This window comes from Cornus florida, unplaced genomic scaffold (assembly GCF_030987335.1).
Source record: "Cornus florida cultivar Cherokee Brave unplaced genomic scaffold, ASM3098733v1 CherokeeBrave_3.0.0_Hap2_Chr05, whole genome shotgun sequence".
Lineage (NCBI taxonomy): Eukaryota > Viridiplantae > Streptophyta > Magnoliopsida > Cornales > Cornaceae > Cornus > Cornus florida.
Genome location: NW_026775575.1, coordinates 96272947 through 96290994, shown reverse-complemented (window position 1 = coordinate 96290994; position 18048 = coordinate 96272947). Strand labels below are relative to the sequence as shown.

The window sequence follows — 18048 nt, the reverse complement described above, 5'->3', positions numbered from 1 at the left end:
CACTTCACCATGAGAAATGATAAATACATACGTACAACTGAGCTTTATAAAAGTTGAATTTCTTGCTATTTATTTGATTGATTGCACTACAAGCAAGATGAATAAAGAATTTACCATGCCACATTCTGTTTCAAATTTAGAAGCAATGATCTGAGTGCAGTGAATTTACGCACATAATCCAAGTGAAACTTTGATATAAATAATTTACCCAGATTCTCATCTCAATCCTTCATAATGGTCCAGGCCACAAATAACTGACCTTGTTATGTCATCAAGTAATAGGGTTGACGGTCCTTACTACATGCTTCAAATAAGATGCAGTCGTTAAACATAAGAAGAAGAAAAAAATACACAATGAGGGATATTTCATGTAAAACTAAGACCAACAGGATTAAGTTAACTATAAAGGCGATTTACAAAAATAGTAAATGCGCAATTCCAGTGTCATGCCAAAATTCAACTATGCCATAGTTCTAAAAACTACCTCAACAACAATTTACAGCTTTCTCCACATGTTGAAAATGCCATTTGCAAAAGACTTTAAATTTCCCCACACTGATGAATCCTTTGGGAGCTGTTGGTCACCAGTCTGCTTTTCCCTGGATAAGAAATAATTTGCACAATGCCTTCAGGTCCAATTCTTAAAAAGCAAGGGTAAACAACATGTCATAGTCATAGAAGGATACCCCAGGAAAAACAAAAGACGGAAAAACTAATTCAGAAAATTTAAGTAGCCCAGAGTCAATTCACATTCTATGAATCGAAATTCTGTGTTTCAGTTCATTTAGTTCAACGTCTCATTCCCAAGCACCTAGCATCCATGACTTTCCAAGATATGGCAAAACCACCATGCTGAAATTGCTTAATAAACAAGGTCTCTTCCATAAAAAAAATTCTTCTCTTTTACCATATCAAATTCTTCCACTAAGCTCAAGTTTGATTTACATATTCATATAATACACATGCATACATATATAAGCCTAGAGGAGTATCATCTTTGACAACCATCATTCATTCAATTTACTAATTTTGCTCAGCACGACAGCAGCAAAGAATTTAAGATGAGAGACGATGGTTCAGCTACATGATCATTTGCCATTAAAAGAAAATGAATAACAATTATTGCAGACAACTTCTAGGAATTTTTTTTTTTTTTTTTTTTAATTAAAAAAAAGGAGTCGTCAAGCCTTTGAAAACGCCTTTAGTAAGGTAAACATAAGAAATAAAAATGTGTCGTGAGAAAAAATTACCCCACAAACATATCCAATTCAGGAGACTGTTGATGCTGCTTAGTATTCAGATTTGGACCCTCAAGCTCCAGCATATCATTGGATGTTTTCTCGTTTACATCTTCCTCAGCTTTTTCAGGACATGGATGATATTCTTCCTTAGCTTCTTCTTTTAGCAGTTGACTTTTTGTTGCAACAAAATTAGAATAATCACCCTGGAGAAAATATATACTGAGTAAATTTTTCTTAAAAAAAATATGCAACCGCAATCTACATGGTAGACAACATAAACTGTTGTTCCACCCAAAAATTTATTAAAAAGGGTGGTCGTGAGGAGCGAGGACGATGAGAAGAAGTAACCAATCCATCCTACGCAATATATGGCACAACATGAAGAACCATTCCTAAGAATAAAGTTAAATTTGATTTCATGTAAGAAGACGAGGCAAATAAATGATAATATGGTATAAAAACTCTGATAGCATATATAGAATGCTAGACCTTTTTTATTTTAATTTTTTTTGATAAATGTAGAGCATGTTAGACTTTAACTCAAGTGAGGTCGTAGGTTCAGGAAGCTGTGAGAGCTTTGGTTCTGATTATCCTATTTTGTTTGTTTGTTTGTTTATTCACACTCTTTTCTGTTTATCAATCTCTCCTTCAATTTGCCTATCTCTTCGTGTGGTTATCTAATATGGAATAAAAACATTGGTTTTGAGTTCAAGTGTCTGTCCATCAAAATTTCTTCCCCACTTTGTCTATTTGTTTGTACTCTATTATGTGAGAGAATCCATTCTGCCTGTGTATGTCTCTGTCTGCCTCTCCACGTGCAAGAGGGGTTTGCAACTTTGCATTTGAGGGAAGGTGAGAGAACCAGATCATATTATTAGGTCTATTCCTTAATAGTTGACACTTTTGGGACAACTAGTGTTTTAACAGCACCGAAGGCATTTTTTTAATTAAATTTTTGGAATACCAGCAAAAAAAATAAAAAAAGAAAAAATAATATAAAAAATAAAAAATAAAAAATAAAATAAAACAGCTATTCAATACAACCACATCCAACATTGATGCCACAACCACAATATCAAGAATAAAATATAAGAAATGAGTTTAGCTTGATTTCATCATCAAGCTCCCAACTTCTGAAATGTGCCGGAATCCTGATAAATGTGCTTCAGATCTGTGAATTATGTCCCCCAAATCTAACTTGGGTTCGAGTAATTCCTCATCCACATGAATTATAAAATGATATAAAATACTGTCACAAAATGTGAAAGATAAGATACTTACAGTCCTCGTATCCAGAACCTCTTCGGACAATGTTTCCTCTACCATGACAGAAGTTTGTGACCCTTTCTTTGGTTCAGAATGCTTTAAACTGTAATCACAAACATCCACATCATTGACAGCAAATTCCTGAGCATCTTTACGAATTCCTTCATCCATTGATGATTTATTCTCTTTGGCTACTTCTTTTCCTACAATATCCTCATTCCCTGTTTTTATAGGAGATACCAAAGATTGGTATTCTAGCTCTTGAACAATCTTCCTAATTACATAGTAACTACCACCCAAATTTTTCCGAGCTAGAGAGACAGATGGGAATTTTCCTGCATTTACCTCTCTGTACCTGCAAAGAAATAGCAAATTATATTCTAAATTCAAACATTCTGATACAGAAAAACCTAGATGGTGCAAAAAAACCTTCAAAAGCTCACTTATACCAAAAAAAAAAAAAAAAAATCATTAAAGCTGAACAGTTTCAGCTTTTGTTCTCAATCCAATCCATAGTCTAAAATGAAATAAAATAACGATCGCGAAGATCAATCACATCCTTAAGAAATTTGTGGTATCTGATAACCAAAAAAAAAAAAAAAAATTGAAAAAAAAAAAAAAGAAAGAAAAAAGGCTTATGATGCACAAGATTAACAGTTGCAATCATTTAATCACAACCATTAAACAAGAACAACTAATACTGATACAAAAAGCTCATATGTGAGTAATGAGGGCTAGGTTAATTGGAAAAAATAGCAAAAGAATAAGAGAGCCTCATATGGCATAACTTTTCAAAGAAAATGACTCAAAACTGATCAGAAATCATATATTCTAACCATAAAAACTTGTCATAAAACTATTATTAGAATTCCAAAAATATCCTTTTTACAAGTGTGGATGTTCCCAGGAGAGGCCCCCACTAAATAGAAAGAACACAACTTAAACATATTGAATCCGACTTGAATGCCTCTTCACTTTATAAATAAAAGAAATAAACTAATCACTGACTGACTGAGTCCGGAGCCTTAAATGGAGAACTGGTCTACTGTCACACTGCATGGAAGTCATTGGCTAACAGTGTCCTGGAGTGGGCCAAACAGGAAAAGCTATGGGTGAACTAACAATTGGCGTAGTAGGGGTAACAACAGATTAGTTTGATTATTATGAAGGGTATTTAGAACGACTGCGGGAAAAGAGGATTGGTGCTTTACCAGGCCAGTCCCAGAGGAATTCCACCACCTCCTGAGTTGATTTAATTTTGTTCATTATTGCACAAGTTGTGAGTGAACTTTGAGAATGGATTCATGGGTAGCACAGTGATCCAGTATTTGCGCCAGGGGGTACATCCACGATCTACACATGGGACCAACGCTTTGTGAGACAGTGATCAACTGGTTAGGAAGATGGTGATTCCCAGGCTCCACCATAACAAGAGAATACCTCCTTAGTAGACTCACCTCGCCACTAAATGTGGCTCAGAAATGTTGGTGGAAGTATAACCTGAAATGTAATGGGTATCCTCAAATCCCACTGAATAACCCTTCATGACCTGCGCAAACACACTGTGGATGGTTTGTACAACAACATATACTAAGCCCTAATTCGAGACCAAATCATCAGTGCACGAGGTAGCTTTATGTTCTCAATAAAGTTTACCAAAGGAGAACTTCTTGCTGAAGTGTTAGAGCATTGTCTCAACAAAGTTTACCTAAGAAGAACTTCTTGCTGAAGTGTTAAGAGCATTGTCTCAACAAAGTTTACCTAGGGAGAACTTTTTGCTAAGGTCTTCAGTTGAAGCTTGAATGAGGAGAAGAGATCCTCATAGTCACGGAAAGACTTATCTGGGAAGAAGTTCTGTCCTTTTTCTTAGCAAGACTTAACTAAGGAGAAGAGATCCTTGCAAGCATGTGATAGTGATACCTTTTAGAAGGCTAAATGCTTGCACTTAAAATGGAACGGTTTTACCCTGAGATCTAATCTGTTCCAAAGTCCATTCTACAGGTTTGGATTTTAATTCTGAATCCAAATTCAGAAAGGTTATGACATGGATCTTCATTGAAAGATCCATCGTGGATATAGATCTGGGTAATTCTATGGATTGAGTTTTACCAAGATTCAAGCTAGATCAATAATATTTTACTCTATTTGGATCTTGTGTAAATTACATGGGTCGGGCATTACACATGCCGATAAGATTCAATCCAGATATGAATCTGGCCTTGGATTCACATGAATCTACTTCATTTCAAGAGATCTCCTGTGGAGTTTCTTTAAGGTACCCAAGTAGGTGGCACTAGTTAAAGATAAACAGTTTTGGTATAAAAAATAAAAGTATTTTAAAGACCAATATATATATATATATATATATATATATATATATATTGCAAATACCAAATGCCATTTATCTTAGGTAAGTTTTGTAACGCCTCGAACTCCCATTACCCAAATCATACAAATGTTAACTGGACATCGAAGAGTATGACACTAAGAATCCTCCAAAACATTCATTCACAATGATATTCTTCAGAAATAAATAATTTCTTTCTAAAGAATCCTGTCAACAAGCTTTTTAAAGTTTACACACTAAATTTCCTTGCATATCAAATCTCAACAAAAATTCATAGTTCATTTAAATTTTAAACTTGCAACTACATTAGTACTTAGCTATAAATAAATTCCTAATTCCCTATACAATAAGATCTCAAGCCTATGATGTCTTTAAATTCTCAACTTTGTCCAACGCAGTCCTTGTTCAACCATTCATACAAGTTTTTATAATAAAATAGATTTTCATAACATAAATTGAATAAAGTAGTACCATAATATAATAGAATTGCAACACCACTTTACTTACTAAAAAACATTTTTTTAAGTAAGAACCATTCTTTCCATCAAAACAATCATTCATTTTCAAGTGTCATCTTATCCTGGAAGGCATTCGTTCTACAGGAGGTATTGCTCCTATGAATCCCACATGGTTGTATTTCGCATATAACTGGCGCTCAGCCATCCACCATCAAAATCTATCGCGTACCCACATAGATAAAGATTGGATTTCCATAAATCAATGTAAATTCAGCTAATCAAAGTTCCAAAACAATAATATACATAATTCAAATATTTCCTAGCCAAATTGAAAGCTCATATAAGCAATTTCACTAAACAGATATTTATTTTAAAAAAAATATGTTGACATGCTTTCAAGATCTATCATATAGCCTTAAAAATAATACGAACGTACAAAGATTAGGAGAATGAGATCCCTCCCTCCCCCACCCCCCCTTCCCTCTCTCCGTGTATTCTGTTTCCAACTTAGAGATGGTGCATTGGATAAATAAGACTGCAATATTATTTTTATCATAATAATTTTCCTTTAATTGCTTTTATACATAAGAAATTTAAACCTCAAAATTTTGATTGACAAGCTAGAAATCAATCAAAGACATACTTGATATTATTTTTATCATAATTGTTTTCCTTTATTGTTTTTAGGGTAAAGTGCAAAAAGAAAAAACCCTGCTATATAAAAAATGTGAAAGAAACACCCCTACTATTTTGTATGTACATATAAATCCCTATAATTTGAAATTTTATAGCAAATTGCCCCCTAATCGTCAATCTTGACCATTTTTTTTATACATAAAAACCACAAAATACCCTTAATAAAATTTGAGCATACAAGTGTTTTTTATTATTATTATTTTTCTTTAAGGGCATTTTAGGTATTTTAGTTTTTAAATTGAGAAAATGTCCTCATTTGCTCAGTTTGAAAATGTAGGGGGGTTTTCTAAACCACCAGGGGTTTTTTTCCAACACATTCTGTATATAGCAGCAGGGGATACCCTTGTTTTTATACATAAGAAATTTAAACCTCAAAATTTTGAAAGTTACAAGACAAGCTACAAGTCATATAAATCGTTTAAAAAGTTAGTAAGCACTTGCCTCTCAGCAAGTCAAGTTACAACACAAATTACACGTGAAAATCAGACGTAATATAGCAACTTCAGTAAGGATAAAGCAATCAAAGACATACTTGTTAACAAACGACACCACCATAGCTCTCCGTTCATCCCTTGACAGCTTCTTCTGAACTTTTTGGACTTGTGGCATAGCAGAAGGTACAGAGGCAGCAAACGACCTTGCATGCCACCGAATATTTGAGCGACGGACAACATTGGATATTTTAGTGAATACTGTAAACCGCACAGATTGATATGATTATATATATGAAGTAAAATGACGAACCAAACACTTTTAAACACAGTACTGAGAAGGGAATGTTTTCAATAAAGTAAAACAGATAATAAGAAAATATGCAGTTCAATCAATTTTCAATTATCAAATAAGAAAAAAATATTTTTCCGAGGAAAAAAAAAAAAAAAAAACCAAATCAAGAACCTTAGACACTCATTTCCAAACAGCTAGAAATTTACAAATATTTCTCAGAAAAAGAGGAATTATGACAGGGGACACTACATATGTGCACAATTGCACATGCTTAGCTAGGCCATTTATAAATAGTCTCGGATAAGAAAAAAGAAAAGGTCAGAAATCCCAACTGCTAAGAACTTCATACATTCCCCAAGTTTCACTCTCCCAATCAATGAAGACACTGAATAATCTTCAATGCATCTCCCCTATCAAAAAATAAAAAAAGGCCACATAGATCCCTGAGGGTTATTCTCTTGGTGAATTCAATTATACTCTTTTTCCTTTCCCAGGGATCCAAGGATTCTTATCTCCATCTCTCTCCCAATCTATGTAAATCAACTTTGAAGGCATGCATAGATATGGTGTTTTTGACACCTTCAAGCAAGGTGCACCTACTAAATAGTAAACCTTTTCCATCCCAGCAGCATTCAGATGCAACTCAAGAACCAGTCAAGCACTCTGTAATGCCTACACTGTCCCATTAATAACAGGGTTTCTTCCATTGCATCCTTGATACTAGTTTTAAATATACGTTTTTATGCCAGATATTCACTCATCAAAATAAAGAAGTCCTATAGTAGGCTTTCACAAGTTTTTGGGTAAACATTCATATTTGTTGTTTATTAAAATTTCGAAAAAGTTACATTTTCAAGTTTATCAAATTCTCATGGTTGAACAATTCTGCAAAGAAACAGGTTTAACATAAAACTGATAAAAGAAATAACCCACAATTACAACTCTAAGACCTGCAGTAGAAAACATTCAGTAGACACATACAGCCAGGCACGTAGCTTGGAAGGGCCCAGTGGGGGTGGATGCCCCCACTAATTCTATTTTTTATTTTTTCACTTTGTACCCATAATTTCCACTAAAATTTTAAAAATACCACAGTATATAAGTATGCCCCCACAAATTTTATTGACCTAGTCTCTCTTTTTATTTGTTCACGATTCATCGAATCACGTTCTTCTTTTTTTTTTCTTTTTTCACATAATTGTGTTTGTTCGTTACTTGTTAGCCTAGAACATTGCACATTGTTCTTGTTACTTGTTAGCATGATTTTTTTTTTTAATTTTTTATTAGTCCCTTGGTCTAGTAGCTTAGCTCTTGAAGGGGGAAGCAAATAATGGAATAGTATGAAGAGTTATTTATTCCATTTGATGCCCCTGCCTTCCACTTGAACAGACATCTAAGGAGTTGTAGACCCTTAAGATCCCAATTTCTTACCCGAGTACACTGTATATAAGATGATATTAAAAATGAAAACTCATCAGGCACAATGTAAATGTACTCAATGGAATTATCAATGAATATTAAAGTTCTTTAGTCTATTACGCCAGTTTCAAAAAAATTATTCAAAAAACAGCACTATTATCACTATTTCACTCGATAAGACTTGTAGATATCACTATAATCGGCATAAAAACTCCAGTGGACAAAGGTTTATCAAAGTGCAGTCAAGAAATGGTCTTACCCGCCATATCTCAGAGATCTTACAAGGCCCGACCAAAAATCTGATGATCGCAAGTCTATACACAACCACAAAGCTTAATTAGTGAGACATTTGATCAAATATTTTGTAGACAGAAAAACTAAGGAGGTATACCAAATATGTATTATAGACCGAAAAAACTAGGAGGTATACCAAATATGTATTAGATATGAACCCTAAACTCACCGACGACGAGAAACTAGTTGTTCTATAGAACCGCTAAACCGACGTTGAAAGCCGTCGTTGTAATCGCCGGCATCGGACTGAAATAGAAGGGCACTTTCTGATTCTGTGACCGCCTCCTTACGGCCTTCTGGGCTTTATACAGGGCCTAAAACAAGTACAAAAAAAAAAAATAGTTTTGATGCTTGGGTTGTGGGCCTTGTGGTCTCATTTTCGGGGTGGAACTTGGACAACGTTAGTGTACTTCTATTTGGTGCCCGAACCAGACAAACCAGACCCTAATCTCACTATTGTACTATTGAATTTGCCGTGTTTGAAAAAAAAAATCTACGCCCCAATTTAATAGCCTCTTATGAAAAATACATGCCTTTTAAGGATTTGTTTCTTTGTTTGGATGAAAAAACATATGTAGCATGATGTAGCATGATATTATTAGGTCATATCAATGTCACTTGATATTAGTTGATCACCAAAATGTACACACACACACACACATATATATTATTTTAACAGTATAAAAAAGATATGTAGTTCTTTCTATATTATAACTTTTCAAGATAATATGCATTATGCTTACCCAAAAAAGAGATAACATGTGTTATTAGTTTTGTCTTCTTTTTTTTTTTTTAATTTCTAATTTACTGTAATAATCATTTATAAAATATAGTTATATAGATTTATTTTTATAAAGATGTATTGTATAAATGAGGAAGAACTTTACAAGTCATGCCAAAATAAAAGGGCCAGCCCACGAATAGTGGACAGAGCCCAACAAAATACCAACAATGAAATCGGATCACTGGGCCAAGCCCAACAAAAGCAAAGACAATGTAGTCTAGGGCAGAACGAAGACTATTCCTGCCTGTCAAAGCTTACAATCATTCCGGTGTAAGTTCAAGGGCTAACCCTTGCCGAAGACATAGCCCTAAGATGCTCGGTCTGGAGGCTCCGCCGGTGGCCTCAGGATCAACGCTGGCAGATCCTAATTGAGAGTTGTTCCTGGAGTTTCTGTTATCTCATTGCCACCCAAAAAAAATATAATAATAAAAAAAGAAGGATAATACATAGGTCCTCGTTAGTAAGAATCTATAACATATTCACCGCGCTGATGTGGACCAATAATAAAATGACATGTGATGTTTAATTACCAAATCAAAGATGGTGAGTAAATCAGAAATAATGATTTGATTATCATCTATGATTTGATAATTAAAATAGGACGTATATATTTATTATTGATTCCAATTAACGAGAGTATATTGTAGATTCTCACTAGTGAGAACCTAATCCGTGTCCATAATAAAAATTGAGACAAAATAATTGTAAAAGTGTAAGAGCTGATCGTTTTTTAATGTTCATGTGCACAAGAGAACTTAAACTAAAATAAGCATTACCTTTCATTTCCAAAAAAATCTTAAAGTGATTGATTACACATAGCATGTAGACCTAAATGCATCAATTCATCAAAGAACTAAGAATTAAAAGTCAACTGATCTTGTCTATTGTAGTGATTGATCTAATTCACACTCCCAAAACGTTAACTCTCAAGTGCAAATATGATTTTATCAAGGCCATGGACAAAAAATGCTGCAATTATTGCAGGGAAGCACCAAAATGAGATGGAGGTATGCAACTTTAAACTATAAAATTCACTGAATCATAGGCGTTATCCAAACTGCAGTAGCGTAACGCTATTGGGAATGATTTAAGTTGTAATGCTTCCAAAACTTTACTCCTCTAAACTGATGATGTAGAACTTGGAAAAATCAGAAATTAATAGGCATATGGCATAACCAGGAAAAAAAAAATCATCTTCATTTACTCTCTCGCTGGATTGGTCCAGTAAGGGATAAAAAAATTGACTTGGCACTTGAGTTAAATTCGTATTATTTACCAAGTTATCAATTTATACATACAACTTTCGTGTATATATATATATATATATATATATATATATATATATATTATAATATTTAATGAATTTAATTTTTACTTTATGAGTCCCACAATTTATACATACAGCTTCCGTATAAAACATATATATATTATAATATTTAATAAATTAAATTTTCACTTTATGGGTCCCACTTAACAAAAAAAAGTGGCCAAAAAAAGTTGAAAATTAAACTTTCTCAAAAAAAAAAAAAACGAAACCTTCCTCACTAAAAGTCAGCATTGCATCCAAACGAAATGAAAACTTCCCCTCATCAAAATTAAGTCTGAAAGAAGCAAAATCAGACCAAATGTAGCAAATCCAGAAAACATTGCATAAAGTGATGCTTTGTGATTAACGAGCTCTCTCTTCAAAGAAACAAAATTAGACCGATTTCGAAAAGAAGATTCTGGTCATTTGGCAATTGTGAGTGAGAGGATGTGATTTTTAATTTTTTTTAATTATTTTCAAAATGAGAAAACAACTATTATCTTATTTAGAGGTGACCCAGGGGAGACTTTGGTTATCCAAATAATTTAAAGTCTGAATTATTAGGTCTGACGAATATAAAAAATCTGTAAAACCAGATTTTGGAACGTATTTTACATTATTTGGAGGCAACCCGAAATTCAGTTTATTTATTCTTATGCATTTACATTATTTGGGACGGAAAAAGAATAAGCAATATATAAACAGAATTTCGATACAGAAGAAAAAAAATAAAAAGGTATTTTAATTTAAATAAAAAGGTAAAGTTGAATGGTATTTTTTTAGTAGTACAATATATCATATAAAATATAACTGTATAAATCAATATTCGTATATATAGTAAAATAAAGTGTAAATAAGTAAATTTTACTTACCTTACGTACCTTACTGACTTGACGATGACAAAACTATGTTAGAAATGCGGCGTTAATTATCATTGTTAGATGCTCACCGAACATTCTCTAGGTGAAAGAGTAAATGTAGAAAAAAATTCTGTATAGTTATCGTGTCCAAGCTAATCTGGATAATTAATTAGGGCTGGCATTTTTGTTAAAAAAAAATGTCACTTACCAATTCAAGAATTTAAATATATTAGTGGAGTTGTCATATTTAATTGGATACCTTGACTGAGTATGTGAGAGCATTTAAAGTCAATGAAAAATAAAAATAAAAAACAAAAAACATAACAAAACCTAGTGTGGAAAAATTTACATGGCCAATTTTAGAGTAATAAACTGCCGTAACCTAAACAGTTGGGTTGTTCGCCTTATCTTTGGGAGTCTAATTTTGTGTCTTCACACTCCTCTTCACTAATCACTGCACTAACATTCTTGTCATGAAAATAAAAATAAAAAAAAAAAAAAAAATTAGAGCATTAAAAACTACTTATCAAAAAAAAAAAATTCCAATTGCTTATCAAAAATTGTCACCCGAAATCTGGTGCAATCTATTGCACTGATCTGTATTGTAACTTGCTAAGGACTTGGTCGCTTTAGTTACTGATCAAATACAGCTAATTTCTGGTTGTCACTTGGCTCATGAACTTATGCTTATTTTAAATTTATGTTTTTCAAATAAAAAGTTTGACTGTTCAAGACCATAGCACAAATTGAGTGTGTAAATTTATTTGTTAGGACAAAAGAAACAAATATTAATATCACCGACAAATCATGTAATTACAGTCCACATATTGATTATTATTTTAATTTGATGGTGTATATATATATATATATATAGATTAGACAAGGTATGTGTTTGATTTAATTAGGCGAAGACAGTGAAAAGTGTGAAAAAATATTATAAAATTTCAGTTGCTCCAAAACTGTACGAATGAAGGAACCTGAGAGAGTGTGTATGTTTGGGAAGTGGTTTTCAATAATAATAATAATAATAAAAATGTTTACCAAATCGAAAGCTAAAAATGAAATGAATTATTTGACATAAAATACAATTATTCTATTATATTAAATGAATCTCAGTTCTTGCACGTATGATAGTATATCTAACTGTTTTTTCTTTACACGTGAACAAGAATCAAGGTTCGTTAAATGTAATAAATTATATATCTCCCCCACGCACTTTTAGATTGGTTTTGTGGATTGGTTTAGGATTATTCTAAAAACGAACTTATTTAGTAACATTTTTCAACCATCTGGTATCAAATTAAAGGTAAGAAACTGTACTACCTAACAAGAAAAAAATTCCAAAAGGACAATTATAGACGAGAAAAATAACCATAAGGCTAAGGCAAGACAAGGGACAGCTAGATAGATAGCGAAGAAGACAATTGACGTCGCCCACCTGTGATGTGCGCTACCCACCTTACATTAAAAAACAAAATATATACACACACACACACACACACACACATGGTGGAGTAATAAGTAGCTAGTCGATGAAATCCATTCAGAAACCCACTCATGAAAACTGTACATGCCGTGCCGGCTCCTTAACAAAAGAGAAGACCACGCATGCTGACTATGATGACAATTAAACGCTATATAGATATATCCTAAGCATATATATATAGTCGCAGACACACATCTATATATATATATATATATATAGAAGTGGATCCATCGATATACTGATCTGATCAGCTAGCAGTTGAGGTTTCATTTGTTGGGAGTACTGATAGATATTATGGGTACTGTGAAGAATGGGTTATTTTGCAGCTTCTTCATATTGTTCGCAACGTCGATTACTACTAGTGAAGGTGCGAGGCAGATGATTAGTCCATCTGATGATTCCAGCTTAAGCTTGGGTACTCTGATCCGGAGGAACCTTGTGGCAAATGGACTGGGTCTAACTCCCCAGATGGGGTAAGCTGCCCTACCTAGTAACTGGATTTTATATATATATATGTGTGTGTGTGTGTGTGTGTGTGTGTGTGTGTGTGTTTGTGTAAGCCTATATCTATCTATATATATGATGATCAGTTTGCTTCTTTTCTATCTATTTGTTAATCTATTTCTTCTGAAAAAAAAAAAAAAGAAAAAAAAAAAATTTGTTCCTCGCATATTCCATGGAAAAATGGAAGCTTATCTAGACCGTCGTTTTCGTGTGTTTGATTTGTTATAATGACATTATTGACAGTGAAAGTAAATATTTTTGTATTGTAATGTAATTTTAAATGCCAAGGGTGAGGAAGACAGGTTTGGCGTGTATGCAGCGAAACGGAATATAAATATAAATAAATAAATTAAAGCAGCAGAGACAAGTGCAACATAAAATTATGTGTCTTGTGTGACAGCTTGGTCCAATTAAGCACGGATTTAATAAATAACAAGGACTTCTTCCTCTCTAATGTCAAATATATTTCAAATAACATGAAATTCGATAAAGTTTAATCTTAAGAAAAGTAATTTATTGAAGTTGTGCGTTAACTATGTATTTTTTGTGGTGATCTCAGATGGAATAGCTGGAACCACTTCCATTGCAAAATTGAAGAGAAACTAATTAGGGAAACAGGTGACTACAATTTATTGTTGTTTCTTGAAATTATTATTATACACCAAAAAATAGTGTTAATCTACAAATTTGTACAAAAAAAAAATTTGTTACCACAAATTTGCATTAAAATTTATTATTATTCTTTTGTGACAGCGGATGTCATGGTTTCATCGGGACTTGCTGCTGCTGGATATGAATATATAAATTTAGGTAAGATCTTAATATAAAAAAAAAAAATTCACTATTTGAAGATTGTACATTTACATATTTCTGAACACTTCTCTCATTTTATATGTTTTAGATGATTGTTGGGCAGAGCTTAATAGAGATTCTAAGGTATAGTGCTTTACATTTTCTTTTATAAATTCTAATTTATTTCTTATGATGACCTTAATTATCTGCAATAAAAGGCCAAAGCCAGAATAAAAAACATTATAGTTCTGCAACTGTGGGTTTAAATTTAAATAATTTATAAATCAACTTTTATTTTATTTTTTTTGTTGGTAAATGAGGTTTAAGGCCATAAAAAACAGAGTATAGTTTGATTATAATTTGAATTGTGTAGTGATTTCTGTTGGAAATTCTAATGTTGGCAGGGGAATTTGGTTCCTAAAGCTTCGACGTTTCCTTCCGGAATCAAAGCTCTAGCAGATTATGTTCATGGCAAAGGATTGAAGCTTGGAATTTATTCTGATGCCGGGTATCATTCCTGTGTAACATTGATTTTACTTTCGAGTTTCGATCTCACGGCGTATACAAAATATTTGAAGAAAATATAGTATGATGGAAAATAAATTATTTTTGTACAAATTACAATCAATTTTGTACATTTTTCGTTACTCATTTTCTGTGTGAACAGGACTCAAACATGCAGCAAAACCATGCCCGGGTCACTAGGACATGAGGAACAAGATGCAAAGACTTTTGCCTCCTGGGTATGTTTGCTGCAATAATTTAAGTAATTAATATATTTACACACATTTACACACACACACACACATATATATATTTATGTTATCATTGTATCTGTTTTGACTCATACAAGAGATTATAGTTCCTCATTTTAGTTGTCTGCGTATATATAGGGAATTGATTATTTGAAGTATGATAACTGTAACAACGAGAATATAGACCCTAAGGACAGGTACTCTCTAATATATGGACATTTTCATTTTAAGATTGATATTTGTACTTCTACAATTATAATTTACATGCATATATATGGCAAAGAAATATTCATAATATTTAAAATTAACAAAGTTGTTGTTCTTCTTCCTTTTCTTTCCTTTTGGTTGGTAAAAAAATTAATAATTTCAGTTTACAACAATGATTAATTTTATTTTATTTTAATTATTAGTATTATTGTTTTGGAATAGGTATCCTAAAATGAGTAAAGCTTTACAAAGCTCCGGAAGGCCCATCTTTTTTTCTCTATGTGAATGGTGAGTTAATTAATCTTTCTTTTACAGATTTCAATGTTTTATTTGTTATCAATAATATTAAATAAATCAAAATACTGAAAAAAAAACCATTTTCAACGTTTTATTTATTTATTTTTTATTATTATTTTCTTTTTCTGAATTTTAGGGGACAAGAAGATCCTGCAACTTGGGCTGGAAAAATTGGAAATAGTTGGAGAACCACTGGAGACATTGAAGATAATTGGAACAGGTAAATAAGTTAATTAGAAATATCTAACTTGAATTGATTTCATAATTTAAATATAATGAAAGTTTCTCGTATAAAATTTTGATTTATTTTTTTCAATATTTGAGAAAAGTAATTTTTATTGTGAAAAACTCTTATCTGTTTTTTTTCTTTTCTTGCTAGTATGATTTCTCGTGCAGATCAGAATGACAAATGGGCATCTTATGCTGGGCCTGGCGGATGGAACGGTAATAAAATTTTGAACTACCTCGAGCTCAATCTATTATATGTAGCATGAAAATGAGAAAAAATTAAATAAATTATAAAATTGTTTTAATAAAAGTTATCATGAATATATAATGCAGAATGTCACCTACTGTTTACAAATTATACTCACATATTTAATATTTATAATCATTAATTTAATTACATGATGATACGATTGTATCAATCTCTCATATTTCAATGCCAGATCCAGACATGTTGGAAGTTGGAAATGGTGGCATGACGAAAGCAGAATACCGTTCTCATTTCAGTATATGGGCATTAGCTAAGGTATTTTTTACCGAGTGAAAAAAAAAATTATAATAATCATAATTACAACACGTTGAAAATGTTAGTATTTGAAAATATTTATTAATTAGATTTATACATGATTTTTTTTTAAAAAAAACATAAATGTAGGCTCCTTTGTTGATTGGGTGTGACATTCGATCAATTGACCATGTGACTTATGAACTACTTAGCAACAAGGAAGTTATTGCAGTTAATCAAGGTATGTCACTATAAATATATGAACGCAAACATAATCTAGCTAGCATTTTAAATAAATTTACCCAAGAAACTTTCGCATGTGCTTCGAGTTTTTTTGACCGATAGAGTGTGTGTGCAGATAAAGTTGGGGTTCAAGGGAAAAAGGTTAATCAGACTGGAGATTTAGAGGTATCATTTATCGCACTTCAATCCTTTAAAACCTTCTTTAGCACTCTGTATTCTTTGGTTAAATTGATCTTTCTTGTGTTCATAGTAGCATAGAACAATTTCCGTTACATTTGAAGCACTAAATTGACACTTTGAAATTGGTATTAGACCAATTCCAATTGCCAATCACTAATTCAATGTTTCCATACAAAGCTTTAATTTTAATATTTTTCTGATACACACACACACACACACATATATATATATATATATATATATATATATATATATATATATATTTGCAGGTTTGGGCAGGTCCACTTACTGGCAAAAGAGTAGCATTGGTCCTATGGAACAGGGGAGCTTCTAAAGCTAAGATTACTGCTTCTGGCCTAATATTGGTTTCAAACCAACAGCCATTGTGAAAGCACGGGATTTGTGGGCGGTTAGTTTAACAAATTTTACATTCATACATTTTATATATATATATATATATATATACATATATTTGTTGATGTACTTTATACATAAATGTTATTGAAATATTGTACATGCAGCATTCGACTAAAAATTCAGTGAAGGGCCAACTATCAGCTGATGTGGATTCCCATGATTGTAAAATGTATGTTTTAACTCCACAGTCAAAAAAGAAGGCTACGTATGTAGTCCTGTAGCATCCAAACGTACAAGACAGGACAGTGACGATGTGATTTAGAGCAAATTAAAATGCATATACAATGGAATAATGTACTGTGAAGGTCTATACGTATCTGTATTCTGTATGTTACCACTTGCGAATGAAGAAAATTTTACTTGAACATGTGTCTTTTATTAGTTTATGATTTGTACGCCTAGATTTGAAAAAGAAAAGAGAACTTATTTGACCTTTCTTTTTTCTTGAACTCTTGACCTTGAAGTATTAGGTTTCGTTTGGATACATAATAGAGAAAAGAAAGGAAAAGATATTTATAATTTATATTTATGTTTAGATAGATAGAAATGAAAAGAAAAGAATTAATAATATTGTTATTTGGATAACACAAAAGAGAGAAAAAAAACGAAATTGATAATAATAAAATTATTATCTTATCTTTTTGGTAGAGTTAATACGTATCAATACGATTGCGCCTGAAATTGATCTGTTGCTGGTAGTACAGGAGCTTAATTCTTTGAACTAATATGAAATACTGTTATGTATGTTGTAAAATATATATATATATATACTCATCAATAAGAAGACAAACCATATGTAGTCCGTTGCTGCAGAAAACCTATGACCCTAGCTAGCACATAAGTTGTCTCTGCATGAGTTGGTAATGTATTTGCTTGGCCAAGCCGCACGGATGTATCAAGTATTAATTCCAACAAACACTGCTATTACGTAAAAGTTTTTGTTTTTTCTTTTGATATTTGAGATGAATCTATTATTTTCATTTGTTAATTGATTTATTTATTTTTTTGCTTCAGTCTTTTGGGCAAGGAACTTGCTTTCA

At 32.2% G+C, this 18048-nt stretch overlaps 1 protein-coding gene and 1 pseudogene across 1 annotated transcript; one reads left to right on the top strand and one right to left on the bottom strand.

Annotated features, from left to right (window-relative positions):
* Positions 1–235: 235 nt before the first annotated feature.
* On the bottom strand, positions 236–8767 carry LOC132307780 (uncharacterized). Its single transcript, XM_059805645.1, has 6 exons — positions 8617–8767; positions 8413–8467; positions 6541–6700; positions 2523–2862; positions 1251–1444; positions 236–599 (listed from the first exon to the last, which is right to left on the bottom strand). The coding sequence occupies exons 2-6, from the start codon at positions 8417–8419 to the stop codon at positions 497–499; spliced, it is 804 nt and encodes a 267-aa protein (XP_059661628.1). The 5' UTR covers positions 8420–8467; positions 8617–8767; the 3' UTR covers positions 236–496.
* Positions 8768–12896: 4129 nt separating this feature from the next.
* On the top strand, positions 12897–17373 carry LOC132307779 (alpha-galactosidase-like; annotated as a pseudogene).
* Positions 17374–18048: the final 675 nt, after the last annotated feature.

Bases quoted from the DNA above. Each gene is read 5' to 3' on its own strand.
- LOC132307780 (XM_059805645.1), bottom strand. The intron at 2,863-6,540 runs GTATGTCTTTGA...ATTTCTTTGCAG, and splicing joins GTGGTGTCGTTTGTTAACAA to GTACAGAGAGGTAAATGCAG. The intron at 1,445-2,522 runs GTAAGTATCTTA...TATTTTCTCCAG, and splicing joins AGGTTCTGGATACGAGGACT to GGTGATTATTCTAATTTTGT.